This window comes from Anomalospiza imberbis, chromosome 1, assembly GCF_031753505.1.
Source record: "Anomalospiza imberbis isolate Cuckoo-Finch-1a 21T00152 chromosome 1, ASM3175350v1, whole genome shotgun sequence".
Lineage (NCBI taxonomy): Eukaryota > Metazoa > Chordata > Aves > Passeriformes > Viduidae > Anomalospiza > Anomalospiza imberbis.
Window position 1 is genome coordinate 125,340,913 of NC_089681.1, and position 24,327 is coordinate 125,365,239.

A 24,327-nucleotide genomic window follows, 5' to 3' on the forward strand; every position below is an offset into this window, starting at 1 on the left:
GTCTTATATCTTTTGGACTGATAGCTTTTAGTGAGCCTTTTCAACTTCGTTAAAAAGCAGAATAAAAATCAAATCTGTGTAAATGAAGAAGCTATCTAAATTTTTTTTTAAAAAAAAAGCTTCCACATAAAATAACTGCTTGGCAAATTTGACTAGAGATCAAAAGTCTAACAACACACCACATTAAATAATTAAAGGAAAATTAAGTTCAGGAAAGTATTAGTGATAGTGAAAACCTTTTTGAGATTTTCATCTCTTAAATAAAATATCTATTAATCAGCTAAGCAAATTTACTGTGGTAAATCCAGGTTTTGTCACAGTAAGATATAAAAAAGAGAGGCCTCCCATTTCATGTATTGGCTATCTTGTTCTGCACACAATCTTTAAAACTAACCAAAAAGATGGCAGGAGTAAATGTTTTATGCAAGTTCTTAAATAAAAAATTTAGAGATATATGAAGAGAAACAGACAGTAATCTTTTTCTGTTAACTTTTTACTGTTTTAGAAGCAATTCTTATACTATTCTGATTTGGTACCTTAACATTTAGACAAGGTGATGAATGACTCCTAAAGATGCTATACTCTTAACTTCTTGCCAGCTACACACTGTTTCTGAGTTTGTTATAACACATTTCAGAGCAGTTTAAACATGCAGACTGCTAACACTACAGAGCAGAGCAAACTAATTTTATGACAGTTTGGAAATCATAATCTCTGCCACCTTATCACTTCTCCATTGCACAACTTAGCTTTTGTTCTGCTCCACTAGCATAAAAGAACTTTAATTCCTGGAAATTTAACTGCAGTAAGTACAGTTATGAACATCTGTCATTGTACATTTGAGCCCTAAGACAGCAGTAAACCCAACACTTCCCATATTGCAATAAACAGAGCTACTACCTAGAAGTTTATTTAAATATCACAAGTATTTGCCTGAAAATCTGAACAGAGATTTGCTTATCTGAATCCTAACATAAACAGAAAACCAAGTCCTTCATTTCCCAAAAGTATTAGCCCATAATTTCCCACCGCTATTATACTGCACTAATAACAACCACAGATGAATTCAAAACCCAAGAAAATTACAGCAATAACCTATTTTTACACAGTGGCTAATAATGAGAAAAACTTTATAACTTCTTTTTTTTTAACCTTGAAACATCACTGCTAATAACCTGAAAATAAAAAAACTTGTTCAAACTGCATTAAAGCAATGTCTAATCCACTCAGAATTTGCAAGTCTGTTCACATTTACATCCTACTTTAAGTACAAGAGCACAGGACAACACATTAACTGTGTTCTTACCAGTAACTGTTCTTGGTCTTCCTTGGCATCCTCGTAAGAGGCGGATCTAGGCAACCAAGATGATAATGAAGTTTGCAAGTGTCACACAGTAGCAGTAGGTGTTGATCATGGTTCTTCTTGCAAATTCCACAACTTTTCATGCACGTAGCAGAAAAATATTATAATTACATACTCATAAAGAATAAACTACATACCCCAGCACATTCCCCAGTTTTAATACAAACATGTGGCAACTTCAATTTGAATGTCTCATTTAAGTGCATAATTACTTTCTGGGGCAATTTTGGAGGAGTTTTTTTTTAAGGAGCTTCCAGCTATGTACAGTAAAAACATAAAAGGCTCCTAGTAAGAGATAGCAAAAAATGGCTTTCAATTAAATTTTTGAGGTCATCTACCAAGTTAGTAATCACTCAATACTTCAACAAAATACACATGTGTCGAGTGAAAAAAAAATACAACAAATGTTTAAACTGAAAATTATGCTGCTAGTACCAATCTTGATAATCAATCACACACTTATGCAGGTAACCACCTTGAAACAGGTTATTGCTATGTTGCTGTTATGCTGGGCAATGTTACTCATTAGAAATAACACTTCCTTTCTATTATTATTTTAGTGTAATTGAAATTTCAGTTATTTTGAAAAGATAGGTGTTCACTGATTGCACTATAACATGGGAGGAACTGAGTGCATTTGAATAAAATAGAATTGGTGAAGCATGACTCCAATTATTTGTGTACATCAAAACTGACAAATCCTCAGCCCACTGCCACATCTTCAAGATTTCTACCTCCTGCAGCACTAAAATTAACTTTTGCTTGTGTAAAAATCATCCTCTTCCCTTAGTCTTCTAGCTGGGCAAGACACTACTTGCTCTGGCTGGATGTCTGGCTGCTGCTTTCTAAATAAGCAATAGACCAATGCCACTCCTTAGCTGTGGTGAGAAAAGAAGATCCTAGATGACATGCATGTATTTTGCACGGTCACAGTCTGGGATCCCAGTTTGTGTCTCACTATTGCATTTAATAAAAACCCAGTCAGTAGCTTCACAGCTTACAGAAGAGGAGAGAAGGTGGATCTACAACAGAGTAAGTGAATACATTTCATAATCTTGGGAATTAACAAAAAATAGAAGTAGGGAAATTTAGCACAAGCAAAAATTGAGAATTCTTATATGAAGAGTTTTGTGCATCCAGGAATTGTCACTGAATAGCATCATGACTGTTCTCAAAATCATCCTCTCAGATGCAGTTAGTTTTCACATCAAAAAAACAAAGGACTCTTCTACTTCAGATGCAAGGAGTTAGTTTTGTCCTTAAAGCACTGATGTCCAATCAGCAAAAACGCCCAAACTTTAGTCATGTGTGGTAGGGTGAAGAACTGATCATTATTCAACTTAGTCTTCAAAAATAAGTAAAAAGTATAGACAACTTTAGAGCATTTTTAAAATTAAAAACTGAAGCAAACAATTTTCTAAGAACGCTTTTCTGAAACTATAAATTACTAGATACTGTATCTATTCTGTCAAAATTTAATTACTTGCCTATAAAGTACTGCCGGAAGTGTAGATGCCTTTTGTGTTCCTCCTTCCTTTTTACTTGGTTTCCTTTCCTTAGGAGCCCGTAAAATTGCTGGTATGTTCAATTTCTATTGGATTTGAAGAAATGCAATACACATGAGTCTTGACACTTTTAAAGAATATTTCTCTAATCTCAATTCATGAAGAACAAGACACATAATGAGTGGGAGATTGCTTAGCTAACTATTTTAAAGACTACACATTTATCCCAGTATGATTCTGTAATATAAAGTAGTCTTACAGTCATTTTTTCAAGTCAGTAAGAAACACATAGAAAAACTAGCTTTTAGAATTTTTCTTCAGGCTTCCAATATAGGGATGGACAAGGATCCATTTCTCTAGGAAGCTGAAACAGGCACTGGCAGATTCATGAAAGTGGCAGAATACTGAGGTAGTTTATTTTCCCCAACATCACAGCTACACTGGTGCTCGACAGGTTAATTAGAAAAATTATCTTATTGGACCAAGCCCTTCACAAAGCAGATGAGACTCTCATTGGGTTTCTACTATCTGCAGTGTGCTGGCTTCTCAGACAGCAACCATCTATCAAAGTCATTTCTCAGCAGCCCCATGGGTGTGCATCTGTTCAGCCAACTGGAAAAAAATGTCATGCAAGCTGTGTAAATGAATTCTGCTCAGCTTTTCTTTCTTTTTTTCCAAACTGAGTAGCATTTGCATGAGGAAATACATTTGTGAATACTTACTCGAAGGAAAAATAATCTTGGTTTAAAAGATATGTTGTGCAAGAGTTCTTCTTTGCAAGTAGGAGATGTAGGCAGACAAATGGAACTAGTAAAAGGTTGCATATCTTAGGAACCATTACTGCATAAAGAAAGTGTAAGGCTCATTTTTGGAACAGCAGCACAAACTCAACAGTAACAAAGGGCGTACCAAAATTGTGAATAATTGTATGTCTGCATTTCCACAGTGAACAGTTTCTTCAATCTTAAATCTTAACTGGAAATCATTGCAATCTCCCTCTCACATCCAAAATGTCCACTGACATTTAATATCTCTGACATAAACATATATGAAAACACTGCAAAAATCTTCAATTCTCTTTTTTTCTGTATCGGTGGGAACAAAGACAATTGCTGGCAACAGGAAGTAACCCAAATCTTCTGTTTTCCCAGATATTTATATTCATTTGATCAAAATATTCTCCTCTGCATAGTTACACACCATTACATACATACTGCACTTAAAAGGATTTTTATCTTACAAAAGCCATAAAGAGTTAACTTATCATTTGAAGCCTACAGTAACTAAAGATAACTGGAGACAAAAACAGTAGGATTAACTCATGCTTCATGCTAAGGTTCATCACAAATGACAGGTCAATCACTTATACCAAATGAAAGAATTTTGCAAACAAGCATACTATTAAAACAACAAAATTAAGCTACATGTTCCTAGCAGGTGGTTTGCAGAAGTCTAGGTACTTAATCAAGAAGCATTATCCCCTGAGTAAAGCCTGGGTCTGATCAAATCAAATAAATTTATTCAGCCATAGAAGTGGCAGAAACTAAGAGGCCTATTCTTGGAAAACCTGTTCTTCTGGTTTTTTTTTCTGTAAAGGGGGGCAAGGAACCAACCAACCTGTCCAATGATTCTACCCAGCAGAGCCCAAATTCCTTGCCCTTCATTTCGCAGTTTTCCATTCATATTTTGTAGCTCTTCCAAGGACTCACACAGCTGAAAAATTAAAGAAAAAAAATAGGCAACAGGAATGAAAATCCATTGAGTGTTATTAAGTAAAATTTACTCAGCCTCTTACTTACCAAGGGTGCATTAATTTATTGTGGGATTAGAAAAACAATTAAACTCATATCAATACAGCTGAGATCACTACAACCATTCATTAATTTAACGGAAGTAAAACAGGAACTCAGAGCAACCACTTGTTTTGTAAAGACCTGAAGTATTTCAACATGGACATAAGGTTTCATAAAGTCAAATGAAAAGCAAAACTAAAATCCAGGAACATCTTATATGTGATGTTCACACTACTTAGGCAGTAAGATTCTAACAAGCGAGCATATTAATTAATCAAAATTCTCTTTTACCACACTCGCACTCACAGAAAGAGAAAATTTAAAACTAAAGGCCAAGCAAAAAAAACCAAAAAAAGGTTTCTTTTTCTTCTGGAAGTAATTGTTAGGTTGTGTATTTTGGGAGGTAACTGTTAATTTGGTTAAAAGCCTCAGGCACAATTTCCTTTCCCTTTATCATCTCTGGGCAGTTCACAAGGATCTGCTGCTACATTTTCCATATGCTCTCACTTAAAACACACACCAAACAGTTTAGGAATTAATAGTAACACCATTTTTTGTCATCATTAACTATCACTTAATAGGCTGTTGAATTCAGCAAGAACTGTAGCATGTCATCTGTCACAAAAGGTACAGTATATCTATGCTTCAAAATAGCTTAATATTAAAATAAATATTTATTTGGTAAAAATGCAAAATGATATTTTTAAAATCATAGTGATGAGTTAATAAAAAATTAAATTAGCAACATTTTGGGGCAGCAAAGCCATAATTTATGGGCATCAAATTTGTTATACCCTAAAAAGCATGCAGAGGACACTGTGGATGTTCGAATACTGATTATTTCTGTCTGAAAAATTAGTCAACTCATTAAACCTAAGCCCAACTGCAGTTGACATAAATAAATAAATAAGACTCTTGAGTACCATAGATTGCCAGTTCTCAATTGCCAGTTATTCTCTGCTACAAGCAGAGAATCATGCAAGTCCAAACAGGTCCATTTGCAATTTGTTTCTGGAGCCCTCAGTATGGTCAGTTAAAGAACTTGTGTCCAGTCAACATACCACATTTTAGAAATTGCTATTAGCTGTATGGGAGAAGACAGACTACTGATTTTTTTTTAAAGAAAAAACACGTCTTTAAATATTACTTTTAAAAGATCAGTAGTTTGCATCTTACATTTTCCTCTGAATTTTTTTCCATGGAAAGAAAAATTCTATCAAACTTAATAGCAGCAACACTAAAATGGTACAAGGGTTTACGACCCCTTTTTCTTTACCTTATTATACTCCACATGAAGCTTTTCTTGCTCATTTTCTAATTTATCCTTAATGTTCTTCTGTTCAGCCATATTCTCCTGGATTTGAATCATGCGCATATTTCTCTCTATTTAAAAGAAAACTGTATTATTTCCAATTCTTAAACAAACATTTTCAAGCTTTATGCACTAAAAAAAGTGATGCAATCTAAAGTAAAAAACTGTTACAAAGTCACAAAACTATGACCTAGAGGTTTAATACACACACCGAGTAGAGCGAATATAATATAATAAATACAAATAACATTTGTATTTTGCTGCATAAATATTGTAGTTGTTTAAAAGATGAATTTTGATCAGCATGTAGCAAAGAGTCAAAAAGTCATGCTATTCCACATAGAAATGGAGGAGAACTTAAGGAAAAAATAGTATACCGAAAGTTACCCAATCCCTTCTTAAAGACAGTTTAGTCTCCTGTTTATATTTGAAAGACTTTATTATTTTCTGAAGTGTCTTAAAAAAAAAAAAACTTTCTGCATAAACAGAGACTCCAAGCAATAATATACTTGACCTAAAATGAAGTCATAATCCAAATTTATCTACTATAAACAATTAAATACAACTCAAATAAAAAAGCCAATGAAATAGCACAGCACAAAGCAGCACAGTGGTACCTTTTTGTTGAGAAAAATAAGCCATTTTCACTCTTACCAAGGTAATAATTCACAAAGTCAGCAGTGAGAGCTGGTTGTTTATGTTTTCTTCTTCCATCAACACTGGAACTTGTATCTGAAGTATCCACTGGAAAAATGTCTGTGCTAATTCCCATCAGCTCGGCTTTGCGCATGAGCTTCCGTATGGCCGAAGCACTGCTCGTGAGCGGCCGCGGCAGCTTCTCCCTGGGAACCCAGGCCTGGGGCCTGGTGGTGCGTGCCAGCTCCGCCTTGGCACGATACTGCTGGAGCCTGGCATTGATTCGAGCCTGCAATGAAGAATTCTACAAATTAAAAACATCAAGGAACGATTCAAAATTAGTTTTGAGTTGTAATTTGGAACACATCCGCATTTTATTTTCATTTTAAAAGCTGCACAATCTAATCAATACCATTTTCACTCGGGAACTCTACAACTCAAGAAACAGACATTAATACAGACATTCCATTTTACTTAAAAGTGCACACACAAATGACGCTATCCTTTCAATAAGTTTTGGAGCTATGTACACATTTCTTGATGAGATTTCCCCATTGATGAAAGCAGCAGATGACTGCCAGCTTTGAGACAACCCCTTCAAATAATGATAATTTTATGGGACTGTGAAAACTCACTACTGGTAGAAGCTTCGGTTGACCTACCACATATGCATTAAAATTTATGTGAGCAACAAAAGTTGATGAAGAGTGTTTGTACCATATTTGACATACTTTTGTACAACTCCTTTCTCAATGCCACTTCTCTTTATAAATGTTAAACTTGCTGATTATAATTTGTCAAGAAAGAACCCAAACAGAAGTGAAGCAGACAAGAGAACCTCGCAATGTATATTGTTGATGACATCTGTATATTTGTGACCATCTGGGAGATCTACCCCAGAAGATCAAGCTGTTACTGACAGTTGGAAAATGCTGTCTTGAGGGAACTCTATGAAGTGGCAATTCTGGCAGAAACTGACATCAACATACAAATCTTCAGAGGCAAAACACCAGCTGACTATCAGCTAGAAGCTGTTTACCTGCCTGCACAAAGAAGAAACTAAACTAATGTGACTGCCCCACCATATGGTGTAAGATACTCCTGAGACAAAAGCAAAAGTTGTGCATATACATATACACACTATGGTTTAGGAACACCTCTGATTTCAAACAGAATCCTGAAAGTAGTACTGCAGACAGTTTAACACATTACCTTACTAGGTCTTGAACATGAATGACCAAGAAACAAAGCAAATATAGCTTACAGGCCAGCTCTGACCCCAATGGCTTTTTTTCTTGGACCCACAGCAACAGGCAACAGGTCCACCTAGAGCCACTGCTGTACAAGCCCAAAGCCACCAACAGTGAAAACATGTGGTTGTACAAAATGTATGCAAGTCATCATACTTGTATCAAGGTGCCCATGACAACATGTCAAGTAACTGCACCTGCAGTTTTCAGCAGTCATTCTTCAGTTTCAAAAAATTTAATCTGAATAATTTTGATTAAAAAAATGCAGGGTCTTGGTTTGGGGAAAATAGGAGAGAGAAAGGGAGATGCTGGGAACTTACCAGCGTTATCAGCATTGCTTAATACATGCCCAAAAACAGAGCAAATAAGCCCTGCTGGATCCAAACTGATATTGCACAACCAGCACTTACCAATCTATTGGGCACTGTTCATACTACTGCAATGTCTCTACTACACAGGTGTATTTCACATAACTGAGAGACGAGTATATTCAACAAGAGCTATGAAACCAGTTTTAAATCAAGCTACATGAAGTTCAATACCCCATAAAATATTCTATTCACAATCCTTCTACAGTACACATTTGCTCTTGCTCATTCTCAACAGCACAGGTTATTTTAAATTAATATTCTCCTATTCAAAGATCTCTGAAGAACTGGAAAGGCAAGATTTTTTAAAGTAAAAAGGTTTGATAATATGAAACAATATTTTCTTATCATTACACTATAATTCTCACTTCAGAAAAAAAAAAACCAGATAGTCCTCTTCCATAAATTATTTTCATTATTTACAGCATCCGCTACTTTCTACAAATAAATCAGGCAGGTTTTGTTTAGATAACAAGCTGCTTTTCTGCACAGGTGTGATTTTTCCATGGAGTGCACTTCAGTCTAAGCAGTGAAGCAAACTGTGCTAGAAATTGCTCAGAATCAGAAAAAATAAATAAACAACACACGCTGAAACATGAAAGTATGTAGATCCTTAGATGGATTGAAACCTTTTTATCAACAGGACTTTTATCAGTTGAGCTTCTGCAATAACTAAGTTTTAAATGGATCTGTCACTAGACAGGGATATAAACTTGCCTAAGGCTTTCAGACAACTCCCATGCAGTAGCACAGACTCACTTCTTTGCATACATTTTTTTTTCCTAGGAAGTCTTTTTTATGAAAACACCTGGCACACAGAATTCCACTTAGACCTATAAAATTGGAAATTTAGACAGAAATAGAAATGCCTATTTTTTTCCGGCCTTTTTTCTTCAGAATCTTGAAGAAAATGTTAAGCAAAATCTATGAATTATAATGAAAAAGTAATTACCACTTTTTAACCTCAAAACCAAAGTAATATTTTTCAATTCAGACAAACACAGATATTTGATATTTATTGGAATAGATATATAATATATATATCATATATAGAGATAATTGTTCTTAGAGACCAAACCCTACAAAGAGTTCAGTGCGCTGTTAAATGACCATGCACTATTCCACACTTAATTTTCTACTACAATAACATTTTTACCTTCTCATAATTTCTGTCTTGTTTAGCATGGATTATTAATACAGAGGCATTTGTGTCACGAATACAATACCTGAGCTTCTGGTGAAAGCTGCTTTTCTCTTTCCTGCAAGGACATTTTACAGTAAGATTGTAAAGCCAAGTAGTTCTTCCGCTTCCATTTTCTGTCTAACCTGTCCGCATGCTGTTTACAATAAGCAAAAAAAGGGTCAGCTATATCCTGTTTCAGAAAAAACAAAGGGGAAGGAACGAAAATAGAGTGAGACAAAGTAAGGCCAAAGGGCTCTGAACAGCACAAACATTCTGGCAATCAGTTCACATGTTCAAATGGGCATGTTTTTAAAAACAACTCAGAAGTATGTTTCTAAATCAATTTTGTCATGCTGATGTAATTTGCAACATAAGGTGTCCTTCCACTGTTTTTATTGCATGATCCTAAACATTTTTAAATGCATTAACAATTTAACTCTTTCCTAGTCAATCTCTACTGTATTTGCATTCCCAGGAAAAAATCCCAGCAAAATACATTCTTAATTACAAATCCCTTTAACATATAACATGTATTAATTGCCTGTTGATTCACTATGCCTTTTTAATCAAATCCTACAAGTGCTTAATAATTCTGAATACTATCAAAGGCAATATATTTGGTTTCTCTAATGTTCTTCCAACCACTTTGTGGCTATACCCTCACATGATTTATCATCTCTCAAATTATTTTTTCCCCATTTTTTATTCCATCATATCTGCACACTATCATGGTTAGGTTTATAGCAAATCCTGCAGGCAGACTACAAATATCTGAGCCAGGAGGGGCCATGGTTTGAGAAATACATTTCATTGCCCTTGTACTCTCAAAAGTGTACAAACAACATCATAAACCTACAGACTAAGAAAAACTTAAAGCAGTCTTCCTTCATAAAGTAATACAAATATTAATAAATTACCCATCAAATTTCCCTTTATTCCACTTATAAAACACAGACTAATAAAATTTACTCTGACTTTCCTTACAAGCAGATTTTATTTTAATTTAGATTTTCACAGTATGAGACAGCTTACTTCAAAAATTAGCCATGCCCTAAAATGAGCTTGTGTGAGACCTTGATTAAATATTTGACTGTAGACAACATGTAACAAAATTTTAAGGTGGAAAGGCAAGCAGATACATGTGTCCAGAGGGAATTCACATAGGGCATTTAAAGACTCAACCTTACATATAATCTATTAAGAACAATAAGGCAATGTGCTATCTTCCTATTTATCGGTCCAACAGAAGAAAGTATTTTGTGATTCCTTCATGAATCCCTTTGTGGTCCACTGTTTTCCGAAACAAAAGTGTCAAGATTGACAGTGAAAGTAATGTTTGTTTTTGTATTACCTGTGCTACTTCCTAAGGCAAAAAACTATATTGTGTAGCCATGAACATGACAGGCCTAATCCAAATGATACGTATCAGGATGAAATTGGACAACCTAAACTTATACCATAAAAATGAATGTAGGAACTTAAAATCTGAATTGCTTTGGATCATATTACACGGAAAAAACTGTTAAGAAAATATATTAAGAAGTTATCAGGAGGTTATAAACACTTGCTTTTCATTGCAATTCCAAAGATTAATGTTACCACAAGGAAAGTCATATCTATGTAATACCATTTGAAGTAAATACTGGAAAACACACATGCAAAAGTGGCATCAGAAATGCTTTTAATTTCTCAAGTTTCCTATTTGGTATGAAACAGAGATTACTGTACTACACAAACAGCTCAGTCAGTATGTCACCCTATGTGAAATTCAGGAAATAGAATTCCTGTCTGTATTGGCTGACAGTCTGTTAAGCCAACTTCTGTTTTAACTTTCTCTATCCTTTTTTCCAGTCAGTTTCAAAAGATGTTCAGAGTTGGACAATCTGGTGAAGGGCTCTCCCTGTACAGTTTCTTTACCCAACCTAGGCCTTGTTACCTACTTAAAAACTTTGTTCAGGACCTGTGAACAAAAAAGATACCATTTCAGGTCATCTCCATAAGCTTTCATTACAGGTCTTTTACTCTATCCATTCCATGCCTACCTCTTCTGCTGCTGCTTCTGAGAGGAGGCCTTCCTTCTGAGCACAGGTCACATGGAAATAAGCCCTGCACATTCCAGCATCACAACTAATGCATACACCAGTTCTGGCAAAACGAGGATCTTCACAAAAGCTGCATTCCTTCATAAAGACAAATGGAAAAGGCCACAGTAAATATTTCAGGTGCACTTTGACTAATATTTGACAATTTATGTCATTCATATATATATGTATAAATGTGTGTGTGTGTATATATACACACACACACACACACACACACACACATATATATATATATATATATATATACATACATACATATATACACACACACACACATACATACATATAATTTGTGTCATATAAACCAAACTGGTAGCTGACTCCTGTGTGGTACAGAAACCAAGTATGCTCCCAACGGCTGACACTATTTAAAGCTTCCTGCTTTCTCAACTCCCACTATTAATTTCATTTTCAACAATGGTAAAGTGCTTAAATAATTTAAACAGCATGCTGGATGAATTTTTATATAAACCTCCATGTATTGCATTCCCCTTCAGCAAAACAACTAAATACCATCAAAGCAATTCAAGTAAAATTAATTTTATAACCATGGTATAAAATAACCACCACTCCTCAGTAAATGTTCAACAAGTTCAGAGAACAAACAACAATAAAAGAACAACGCTCTGAATGACTAAAAATCATAGATAATTATGTACATGTCCTTTGATAAGCAATGACTGAGGGGTAAACATGTGACAGTGCCAAAACAAACACTCAAAAATCATAAATATCAGTAAGAAAGGTTGCGATCCACTTAATTGAGTAACTATGGCTTCAGATATGTGCATTCTAGGCACAGTCACTTGCAAAACAACAAACTGACATCCCCTAATACGACCTGGAAAAAAACAATTAACTTATTTTTCAGTCAGATAAATTCCTCAGTCTCCTTCACTACAATTTCAAACCAAATCCCTGTGCCAGCAATCTAGAGAAATGAGCAGATAAGCAGGAAATGGGAACATGCCCTGCTTGAGCAGTGCTACTATCCAGTGCATAAAGATGAGCTAAAATTATACAGGCATGCATTTCCTACTTGCTGAATAGAGAGTAAAGCTGTCTATCACCTAGAAAAAATATCTCCATGCACAAAGTTAAACAACAGAATGGAATGGTAAGGAAAACTCAGTGACTGAAGAATCTCAAAACATCACATGTGCTACACTAGAAGGGCACCCTTTAGCTGTGTAGCTGCAACACCTAACAGATAAGAAATTAAATGAAAAAAACTATTATATTAAGTTGATTTTGAAGGGGGAATGTAGCAAAATAAGCTGTTAGCTTCCACATTTAATATAGCAAACACATTTACAGCTTTGCAACAGTAATGAGTCTTCTTCAACTGTACAGGTCACTTTCACCCTACTCACAGCATGACAAGATGCCCAAATTCTGTACCCTGATCCTATACATCACTCACGTTATTAAAGAAAAGAGTATGATTAATTTCAACAACAGTTTGCAGGGTCTGGTGTGCTTGCCCCAACTTTTACAAACATTTCTAAACAAGGCTAAATGCCTCAGCAGGCTCTTGATACAGATATGTTGTACATGGGCAACCCAAAATCTTTTAATCTGTTTTATATATTGTATGCATTTGTATGTGCATTTTGCATTCATTGTATGTGCACTACACATTTTCATTTAGTATTCTATTTAACAAATAGAAAAAATTCAAGAAAACAAATGTGACTTGGCAGAAATGAAGCTTTAGAGCTGCAGACTTAGAACCAAACACCTTCCCTCACATTGGCCTTATAGACATGGCTTTTCCACACTGTCTCCATTAGCCATACAAACAGTATTTAGCAAACTAATGAAGGCTGTCCTCTGCCCACTGCAGTGATTTTCTGCATGGTTTGTTCATGATTGCTTTTGATGTGGACTGAAAACATTTACATGTAAAACAATTTTAACTTTAGAACCATATATCAGTTCACACTGAGGGTCCTAGGTTGCTGTGGATTTTGGTTAACACTGCTTTGGAACAGCCTGCTGTATGCATACTAGCTGACATATAAACTCTAAAGCAATTCTTACTGAATGTACATCTGCCCCTTTCTTAATCAACTTAACCTCCCATTTCTCATCTCAGGAATCCTCCTCGCTTCCCATTCACATTCTGTCAATCTGCCACTGACTTCAAAAGAAATTAGTACCTCTAAAAAATCAGGGAAACTGGGCAAAAACAGTGACAGACTTTATGGAGAACAGTGCTAAGGGAACAGATAGAAAGATGGAGGGAAGAGCAGGTAGGTTGTAGGTATAACAACCATTAACAAACTTTATCTCATTTTTAGTCTTTAACCACACTACAAAATTGCTATAAATAAGAAAATTAAAGTTGGGAAGATGAATTTTATTCTATTAGATGCAAAAATATAAAATGCAGCCACTTATTGCCACTACATCTCTTCTAAACTTACCTTTGCACCATACTTGGAATAATTCATTTCTGTTAGTGTTACTGGCCGCAACTTGTCAATATCTCCAAATGCCACTCCTGGAACATAGAGGGCACAAACAATGTGGACCCACCTAAAACAGCAGATAAAATTAGGTTACTATTATCAAAATTTTGATCCAATATTATACTCACCATTTTCGGATTTCAAAGTGCCTTGTAAATTTGCAGATGCTAGCTGAAACACTTGAAGGAAAGTACATTAAAAGCAGGGATGGAGTGCCTATTTGGAATTCAGGAGCTCAGACACTGAACCATGGAGTAAGGCCTTTCAAAGGCACTGGGATTGCTCTGCCTGTCTGGATCAAGGGCTGGGCTACCACCACCTTTGTGTTCTAATGGCTCTCTCATGGGCTCCACACACTGTTCAAGAAACATGAAAGGTGTATGAAGATTTTGATACTACTTATAAAGCTAAGGCAGACAGGTATTTTCATGATGTGGCAGGGGGTAGGAAGGGAACGAAAAAAATTATACAGGTAGTCACAGCAACAATGAGCTCTGAGCATACAGCTATGAAGCACTTACAACACAACATCAGTCAGACTTTGCACTGTTAGTTACACCTGTTAGCATCACCAAAGCTAACTAGTTTTAAGCATCAAGAGGACTTGCATTCAGGAATAAACACATCTGGGTAGTTTAACAGAAAGGCCTATCTGAAACTCAAATAAACAGACTTAGTTTACTTAGTTGTTCCCTTCTTCACTGGCCATAAAAAAACTAGAGTAAGAAGTCTAAATCTTCAGCACTGAGGAGCAGAAAATGAATCTGGACCTTAGGGTATAGTTATCAAATGCCACACAATGGTAAAGGCTTCAACCTCAAGATTGCTCTTGACAGGCACCTTCCTAACCTCCTGAAGCTCTCAGCTACCCAAAACCAGCCTTGGAGCAGAAGACAAATTTTCCTTTTCTTCTTCTTCTTCCATTGTTCTCGTAATGAACACTTTCTACAAGATCCACTTCTCACTGTCACAAACCATCAGTTAGCAACAAACTCAAAATCTGTTCTGCAAAGGATGCATGATTCAAACTAATTGAGAAAAACTATTGCAAATAATCTTATTGTTTTATCAAAATTTAGGAAGTATTTGCTACTCCTTGCTAAGTCACCAAATGGGAAAAAACTGTGATAGACAGAGGATCAAGACTGCTGTTTTTTTGTTATTTTAAGATATTCAAGAAAATGGCCTTTCAGTTGCAGAGATTGTAGCTAACACTTTGAACCTATAAAGTCCCACATGATATATAATACAACTAGAGACTGCAGACATAACTGAGCTAAAATAGCCTGTTTGAGTTTCAGCAAGTGTGTTAATTCAGCACTTTACAATCTTCCAGTCATTATTGTTTAACAGTAAATGTAACACTAGTGAAGACTAAATCTCTCTTCTGTTCTAATCAAATAATAGAATCTACTCCCTGTATTCAAGAAGACTCATGATGATGTGAGAAACACTTCTTCCCTTGTCTCTTTTACCAGGGATTCAGTACAGACCTGTTAAGACCAGCTAAAATCCACACCTATGCTGCTGTGCTCTTTTTCCCAGTCTTCTACCACTGTTCAGCCTATCTCTTCTCCCTCCTCTTTCCTTTGTGTGTAAATTTAAAAAATGCAGTTATACCAGAGCAATAACATCCTGGGTTCAAGTGCACTTAATACAGCTACTGTTATTAACTAGCTGCTTACAGATGAGAGAAACTGAGGTTTATGGTTATTCTATTCAGGAGCTCCATGTAGCCCTAGTTTCCCAAAGCAGCACACTTCTCACCAATGGCCCTTAGACCTACAATGCTGGAATTTATCACACTCAGATTTATTAAGTTTCATGTTATTTATGAATCATATATTCCCAAGAGAAATTCAAAAAAAAGCAAAACATGAAAGGTTCAGTAGCAAGCTCAAAAATACATCTATATTTCAGTCTTTACAAAAGAAAGCAATGATCTTTCAATGCACAAAACTGGTGGATGGACTATTTACTTACCATTTTACCCCAAAGAGTCCAAGACATTAACTGGATAACAGAAAAATCCCAGTAACAGTAAGAAACTACTTAAAAGCCATTAAATCACTTCACTCTGTATGAAATTTCCCAGTAAATCTAACAAGCCACAACACTGACTGATCCATTGTGTCATATCTGACAGGATTCTTTTCACTTGTGTATTCAAAACCAAGTATTTATCCTATGGTGAAATCATTCAGGTTTGGGATAATAAGTAGTAAATCCCTTTTAAATCACATAAACTTAAAGCAATCAGAATAATGTATATATCCCAAATATACATGCAAGCACTGCATTGTTTTGCCTCCACAAACTTTATTAATGTTCTTCACATCCACAAAATTATTTGGTCACAGCACTGTTACTATAGGAAGAAGCAAAAGAAAATTTAGAGATGCATTACAACCTTGTCTTTAAACAATGTTGTACAAATATGGGAGCCTGCTAGCTGCCAGAGAACAAGCTGAGACACTCAAGTGTTCTGCCAAACTTCTTGCTGCTCAGAAAGGGAGTAAACCTTGTCAGTGGTTTTATTACAGCAGAAACAGTCCAGCATGCCAGCACAACCCTGTAACTTAATACAATGTTATGTGCAAAAAGTCAGACTCTTCTCATTAGTATATGAAAAGTACATCATCTGTCTGACTCTCCAGAAAACCAGTGGAGGCACAGCCTATCCCTGCAGAGGAGCAATGGAGCACCTGGTACCACCTCTGCCCTTCCACACTGTATCCAGGAGTGGCAATAGCTTGGCCTAAATCACTACCATACTTTTATGTAAAAAATGCATATGTACATGCTTAAAGGCATATGTTGGTAAACATTATGATTTACTAAAATAAGTATCTCATTGACATAAGCACATTGTACTTGTTTTTAAAAGGAAGTTTATAAAAAACCAGCAAAATATGACACAGAATGAGACCTGTAACCTTGAGATAAATAGACTTCTTGTTTGTAAACAAAACCATCAGAATTCTGTAGGGCTTCTTTTCTATACTCTTCCTTTAAATTAAGGTGTGTAATACAGAACAAATCTTTATAAACGTAAGTTACATATCTCCACAATTATTACTCTTAACAAAAATCCAAGGTTCTGGTTGGAGATTTTTGAGACTAAGTTTTAATACAGCCTACTAAACATACTCTCTGAAGTTCAATATAAAGATACACATCTACAAGCAGCTGCTTTCTCAATTTAATTTGCACAGTTTTTCCATGCTCCACTGGTGTATTTAATGCTGCTGCACTCTGTAGGAGTTTATCTATGATAAGCCCAACAGCTGGCTGCTTGCTTCATACTGACCTTCTCAAAATGTTTTAGTACATGTCACCCAAGTATTGCAGTACTACAGATTTAAACTGCCATTTCTGTGTGATTGGCACACAAGTGCCTCATTTCTTTAACCACCTACATGTGAACTCAGACCTGAATCTTTATTAAAAAACATACACAAGTCAGTCAAGTTCACAGCTGAAGCAGCTTCAGCTGCTTTTAATACCAGTTCTAAATATTTTCCTGCTCATTTATTTAGCTGCACATGTTTTAAAAGCTTGTAATTAAGACAAATTGGGTAATCAAAGAAGAATAATCTTTCTTGTTACTTTACCATCCATTTAGCTTGAAGCAATGATGACAGATGTTGATTAGGAAGGAAGAAAAACTCCATACTGAAACAAGGACAGAATTTATATTTTTGGATAATAGCATTTTGAGAAGTGAAATTTCATAAATTCACATTTATACTTGTGAAACTGAGAGATTAATGTGAGAAGGCTTCTGCTGAGAAATTAAGCACCTCATTATTCTAATGATTCACCTTCCACGTAAAAAGAGAGAAATTATTCCAATTCAATTATGAAGAGAAACTGACTAGGTTTGGTTTGTGTGATTTTCACCACTGATGCATATGGAAAAATTATTTTTAAAAGGTGGTAAGGGAATGAAGAGCGATGGGGTAAAGGAATCTGTTACTCAGTAGTCTCTTCCTGCTAATACATCAAGAAAAGCACTGAACTGGATTACAGTTAACTGAGTACAGTGGAAACATAATGGACACTGTCCCAAGACCCTACGCCTAGTCTATAGTGCCCCCCTACCCTTGAGAATTCAAATTTATAAATAAATAATAAAAAAAGAGCACAGAAATTTTCACATATTAATAATGTTAACAACAAATAGCAATTGGTATTTGTTTTTTCTACTACATAACCTCTTCATCTACTACATAACCTCTTCATCTGAGAGAATAAACTTATCCAGGATAGCAATATCATATTATCCAGCAAATAAAGACACAATAACAATAATAAAATATTGTGATAAAGCCCACTGTCACCAAGGCAGGCCTGTGCTTCTGCACAGACAACCAATGTAACAAAGAAAATACTTCCAGGTTAACTAAATGCATACCACCACTTCACAGGAAAAATGTAAGCAATTATTACAATGTTGACTTATAGTTTCTACTAGGATAATATGGAAAGTCATATATATATATGGCTCAAATTGTTTGCAGAACACAGCAATAAAAAGATTGAAATAAAATTTGCCAGGTGATATCAAGTCTCACAATTCCTGTTACACAACTGACTTATAGTCTTTAAAAGTAATTTTCTTGCATATACAAGCATTATTATCAAAACAGAAAAAAACTGGAAAAGCACAATTTGCTTAGTTTTGTAAAGGCTTTAAAAGGAAAATGCACGTACACTCTTAAACCTACTACAGACCAGACACAAAGATCTGAACCCTAAAAGTATTTTAAAAAGCACTAATACCTCCAAGGTTCAAATTATTCACTACAAGCCTTGACTCATTTGTGTAACTTTTTTTTAAAGATTGTGAAAAGTCCAGCACCTGAAAACTTTGCTTTTTACCACACACCTGTAATTTATACAACCATAAACTGTATGGGAAAAACCTGAATTTTCATGGTCTGTTAAAAAAAAAAAAAAAAAGCAAACAAAACCATGAAACCATGCAGCAAAACCTAGTAGCATTAAGCATAAACCATATATCACTGATAATGCAGCTTTTGCCTTTAGTATAGATAATTAGTTATCATCAATATGTACATCTTAATTTATTTTCAAATGTGACAGGAATTGAAGACATCATGAGAATTAATCTGCTTATTCTCAAATTAGATGTGAATTCAATCCTAAAAAGAAGTAAAGAATATTCTCAAAAATCAAGATTATAATGTTAATAATTCTAAATAATCATAATACACAAGGTCTGTCTGAATACCTTTAGCCCATCTTCAATATAATTTTGTTATGCTACTTTTTCCCATTACCTGGCATTACTGACCAAGTCCTTTGCTCCACTAAAATAAAAACATGCAGTTTTCCTCCCACTTACATCCTACTTGCAAGTCAATAGACTTGAGCAGAGTCTCTACAAGGAAAAAACTCAATCATTTAAAGGTAAGATGACATCAAATTCAAAACATCACTTATTCAGTCTTACCTGCCTGCATCAGTCTCCTTGAAGATTCCATCCTGGTTGGGACACAATTCACAGCTAGGTGTGACACCACATTTGCATGCATCACAAAACCATGGCTCTGTGGAATTTTCTGAAGCAGAACTCATGATAGAGTCACTCTCTCCATCAACACCATAGCAACCTACACACAGGACAAATGGAAGATCAATACAAGAAGAGACAATTGTAGAAGCAGCCACTTGCCACCTATGACTTCAGAAGGAAACCTACACATACACAGATTCAGAGGATGGTTAGGGTGAAATTTACATTTTAAAGCGAATTTAATTCTAAAAAGTCACCTGTTTTATGTGATTAGTCACCTGTTTTATGTGATTGTATTAGATTACAACTGAAAAACAAGACAAAAAAGACTGTTTTGGTTATTCTAGCTATGCTTGGTGATCTTTCAGACTATGCATTAGGAAGAAAAGCAAGAAAACAAGACTTGAAGCAACCAAAGACTCAAAAACAACTCAATGCATTTTTTTTGAGTAAAGAAATATATTTCAAGGTAACAGCAAAAAGCTCTTCTCCCCGAAAATGAATGTTTTTTGGAGGGAAGGGGAGAGTGTTTGGGTTTTCTTCTGGAGGTTCATTATGTCAGTAGAATCCAGTCAATAAATATGCACTCCATTTTCCACTTTGCATTCAGCACACAAATCAACTACAAAAGAATATACACATGAAATAAAAACCACTGTTTACATACTTTATGCTTTGTAGAACTGACCTTAAGAACCCTTGTGCAACTTCAAAACCAAAGTATAGTCTGTGGAGCACAAACTGAGGATTCTGAGACACCACACTGGTGACTGATGAAATATATATTTTAAGCACTCTCATTTGTACCTGGTTTTAAATTATAGCTAGGCTCAATCTTTCAGTTTCTCTATTCCTCTTCAGTACAACTAGGGTAGTCTTAGTGATTGCTAAGGCGCCTGTGCATGCTTAATTACCACAAATTTAGGAAATCAGCGTCTTTAAAGTTATTTGCTATCTAAATTTTGCACAAGAGCAAGAGTTGTATTAGTGCTACTGCAAATGACAAAAAGGAAAATACTACAGCTAATCACAACAAAACTGCGTTTTCATATCCCACATTTTGAACATTTAGCTGCTATTTAATAAGAGAAAAAAAATTAATTGTTAACTCTTAACACACAATAAAGGCTTCACTAAAAAATTAAATTCAGCTATTTATCAAAGGCAGCAATCAAGTCAAAATTTGTGCTTTCAGAGCAGTAAAATTACTCAATTCTGCAATTAAATAGCAATATGATTTTTTACTTTGTTTCATTACCACTGGCTGTAATAAAATAGCAACAGTGCTCCAACTCCCCTTCTGACAGAAACTATCTGTGCATAATGTACTGAAACCACATTCAGGAAATAAGCAACACTGCAGAAAAAACTTAAGAAACATAGTCTTCCATTACAGAATGAGCCTCATCAATAAGAATTGCAATAAGATGACAGAATGTTTCTTTTCATAATAAAAAGTGTCCTAAAATGAAAGGACAAGTAATGTGCTGAAGTGCATTCACAGACAAATTTCATTAGGGATATACAAGATCATATAGCTCATGCATGGAGTCACTCCATCTTCCTTACAATGTAGTATCAGCTTAAAGCAACAATCCACAAAGTAATTTTTAAAATTCTAATAACATAATTTTGAATAGATGCCAGCAAATCTCCTTTTCAGCAATAACACTAATGTACAAACACATGGCCCATTGATATCATACAGCTGATGAATAATTAACATTTCAGTAATTCCTTTTGACTTCAAAACATACTAACATTTTCTTAAAAGTACTTACTAATAATTTCTTAACATTACAGATGCAGTAACACTGTGCTCAATCCACACAGCAAAATAAAATCAGTTTCTTTCAAACACTGATGCTCCTTCACCAATTGAAAGTAATTAGATTTGTCTTTCTAGCTTAAGTGCCATCAGTCTACTAAAATCAGGATGATAATCTCCTCAAATTGTCTTACCTTCATTCTGAAATAGTTGCTTTACAATACTTATCAGTCATTTATACCTGATTGTTTTTTATACTTCCTCCTAAAAATGACACAAATGTGCTGCAATTATTTCTATCCTTATCACATGTGTTGGCATTAAACATTATTTCTATAACAATACAAATACATGTCCTTTTCTAAAGTGGGGAAAAAGAAAAAAGGTCCATATTTTTAACACAGTTTTTTTGCCCCAATTTGCATATAAATCTTAGTGACAGCTTTAAAGAATTTAAGATCTCTGACAGAAAAGTAGGCATTTACTCTTTTACCTAACTGGTGTTTAGTAAGCTAAACACCACACTGTTACAACCAGCAGAAGGGGAGGTCTTTAACTGGAGAAAACAGACTAGGTTACCATTAATCATTGCTGACAAAAACATCAAAATAATCTGGTCCACCACAAAGCTGAAGAAAAGGAAGTCTAGCCTGCAAGACTGCTGCTGACCTGGTGTACAGTGCCAAATAAAGCTGCTGAATCAAAGCTGCAATACAAAAACCTTGTTGGCTCTGAAGCTAGGTTTCACAGAAGATACTTTGTAATTGTTCTTGATTGACATGTTTTAAGAGCCAATTTCAGCAGACTCCAAAGTCTAAACAAATCATGAATGTATCATTTTAGAACCCTTAAAAACGCTGAGTACAACAAAGGTTCAACTTACTACTACCTGCCTTACTTTGCTATGCTGAAAAAATTATTTTGTTCCAATTAACAAAAAATTTTAAAAGCATTATTTTCATTACTTTAAAATGCATAGATATGCAGATCCAAAGCTGCTACTTGGTAAATCATTCCATCCTACTATTAAGTAGCTATACTGAAGATAATTTAAAGTTGATCAATCCAATGATTCTTAATGAATTACTGGGAATTGCTGGTGTTGGAACAGAAAGCAACTTAAGGGCTCATTTAGTAAAAGCACCAGGAGGTAATCCTCAGGTTCCCCCTAGAAGTACCCCAATTGTACAGACAGTGTGACTACATCAGGCCTGAAAGGACAACAGGGGAACGATATAGAACCTGTAAAGGACAGGTTTGGTTCCAAGTATTATCACTGCACCTCTGACCTATTTAAGCAAAGTCAACCAGCATTGACCAATACCAACTTGGCATTAAGTCAACCAGCTGCCCCTTGGACTGGAAAATATGCTGAAGAAAATCAAGTAACACTTTGCTTAAATTGTATGCTGCCTTTCCTTAACATTCACAAAAAATCTGAAGTCTGGGTGTTCAGAACACCCCTAAGAGCTCCTTTTGGACTTAAGTTCATTAAATCCTCATGTTTGTATACTCTTAGATTTCATTATCATAACTCCATTTCTGACACCTCTTTGAACACCATTAACACTAAACAATAAAACCAGTTTAGTATAGTATAATACTAACCTATGAATTTAAATACATGAAATTTAAGAAGATAAAATTTTCACACCACTTACTGTTCCATTAATGCCATCTATATATTACAATTACAGCCAAGTTGTCTGTTGAATGTATGCCATTAGATACAGAAAACAAACTTTTTCATTCCCTGATTTTCATGCCATTTTACTCTGTCAATAGCTTATATTTTCATGTGATTGTCAATAAAAAGAAATTGCACACACTTTAAAATAGTACCATTAAAACAATTGTTCTGAAATTTATACCACTGAGAGAAACAGGAATAGAGACCGAATTCTTTTCATGGCTGCAGCTGGTCCTCTGTTTCTCAGGGAAGGTAATTTTTTGCCAAATAGGATATCTGCATGCACCAACTACCTCCATATGTACTCTGAAACACAAACTACATGGTAAACCCTATGTTTGTAAAATTAAATGTTGTGAGATCACAGCATTCAAAATATATTTCATTCAATTTTTAATTGGACCAACAGTATAAAATAAATATATTAATAATTTCATGCATCATAAATTCAGAACAATATTTTTATTTAGTAAATGGAGAGTACTAAAGTATATGATTTTGAAAAATGGATTTTTATACCAGACAGCAGCAGACCACAGTAAGGGGCAAAATTAAAATGCAAAAATGTTGTACTACACTGTAGAGCATATGGCAACTACACTATCACTTTTAGCAAGAGAATTTCTGACATAATTGTAATAATCATAATCTCTGACATACACATCAAAATACAGTAAGAAACAGAGATAGGAGATGGAAAAGAAACTGCTCAAAAAATGTAGACCTTCTCTCATTTAACTCACAGCAACTAACCCAAGGACAACAACTGGCAAGCAAGCTACCTACACTTGTGGCACATTCTACAATGTGTGCCAGACATCCTCAGACACACTGCAATCAAGATGTCAAAAAAACTGACAACACAGTTGGGGGTGTCCTGTTATTACAAGATCTTAGCACAAATGCATTTATCCAAAATGACAGACTGGCATCTAAAGAAGACTTTTATAAAAAATGACAATTATCTTCACACAGAAGTAAAAATTCTGAAAAGCAACTTTACAAATTCAGTAAGAAAGATTTTTTTTTTCCCTTTTCTGTCAGGGGGGAAAGGGATGATGTGACAGGGATAGGCTGATATGTGAAATGAGGACACATTTTTAATTGATAGACTTATTAATTAATTACAGGCTTTTTAAACTAACAGATGAATGCATTGTGTAAGAGTGGGTATGAATTTAGCATTACACGTATGCTACTTATGCAGTTTTAAAGGCAGTTACAATTCAAGCCAGTTATTTACTCCACTAACCACAGATTTTTGGACATGTGTCTGCAGTGCAAAGACAGCTTTTGGACAAGTGATGGAGGCCATGCAAGAACCTCACACAGTAAACAGTT

General features: G+C 35.0%; 1 protein-coding gene across 3 annotated transcripts in view; it reads right to left on the reverse strand.

The window, feature by feature from the left end:
* The window catches only part of PHF14 (PHD finger protein 14), a 157,954-nt gene that overhangs the window by 111,379 nt on the left and 22,248 nt on the right, over positions 1 to 24,327 (reverse strand). For all 3 annotated transcript variants that reach the window (XM_068210205.1, XM_068210198.1, XM_068210214.1), the window contains exons 5-13: positions 19,466 to 19,625; positions 13,942 to 14,053; positions 11,453 to 11,590; positions 9,454 to 9,600; positions 6,628 to 6,898; positions 5,938 to 6,044; positions 4,486 to 4,581; positions 2,851 to 2,954; positions 1,307 to 1,438 (exon numbers count right to left, since the gene is read on the reverse strand). In XM_068210205.1, coding sequence (XP_068066306.1) covers positions 1,307 to 1,438; positions 2,851 to 2,954; positions 4,486 to 4,581; positions 5,938 to 6,044; positions 6,628 to 6,898; positions 9,454 to 9,600; positions 11,453 to 11,590; positions 13,942 to 14,053; positions 19,466 to 19,625 — 1,267 coding nt within the window. The remainder of the gene's footprint in view (positions 1 to 1,306; positions 1,439 to 2,850; positions 2,955 to 4,485; positions 4,582 to 5,937; positions 6,045 to 6,627; positions 6,899 to 9,453; positions 9,601 to 11,452; positions 11,591 to 13,941; positions 14,054 to 19,465; positions 19,626 to 24,327) is intronic.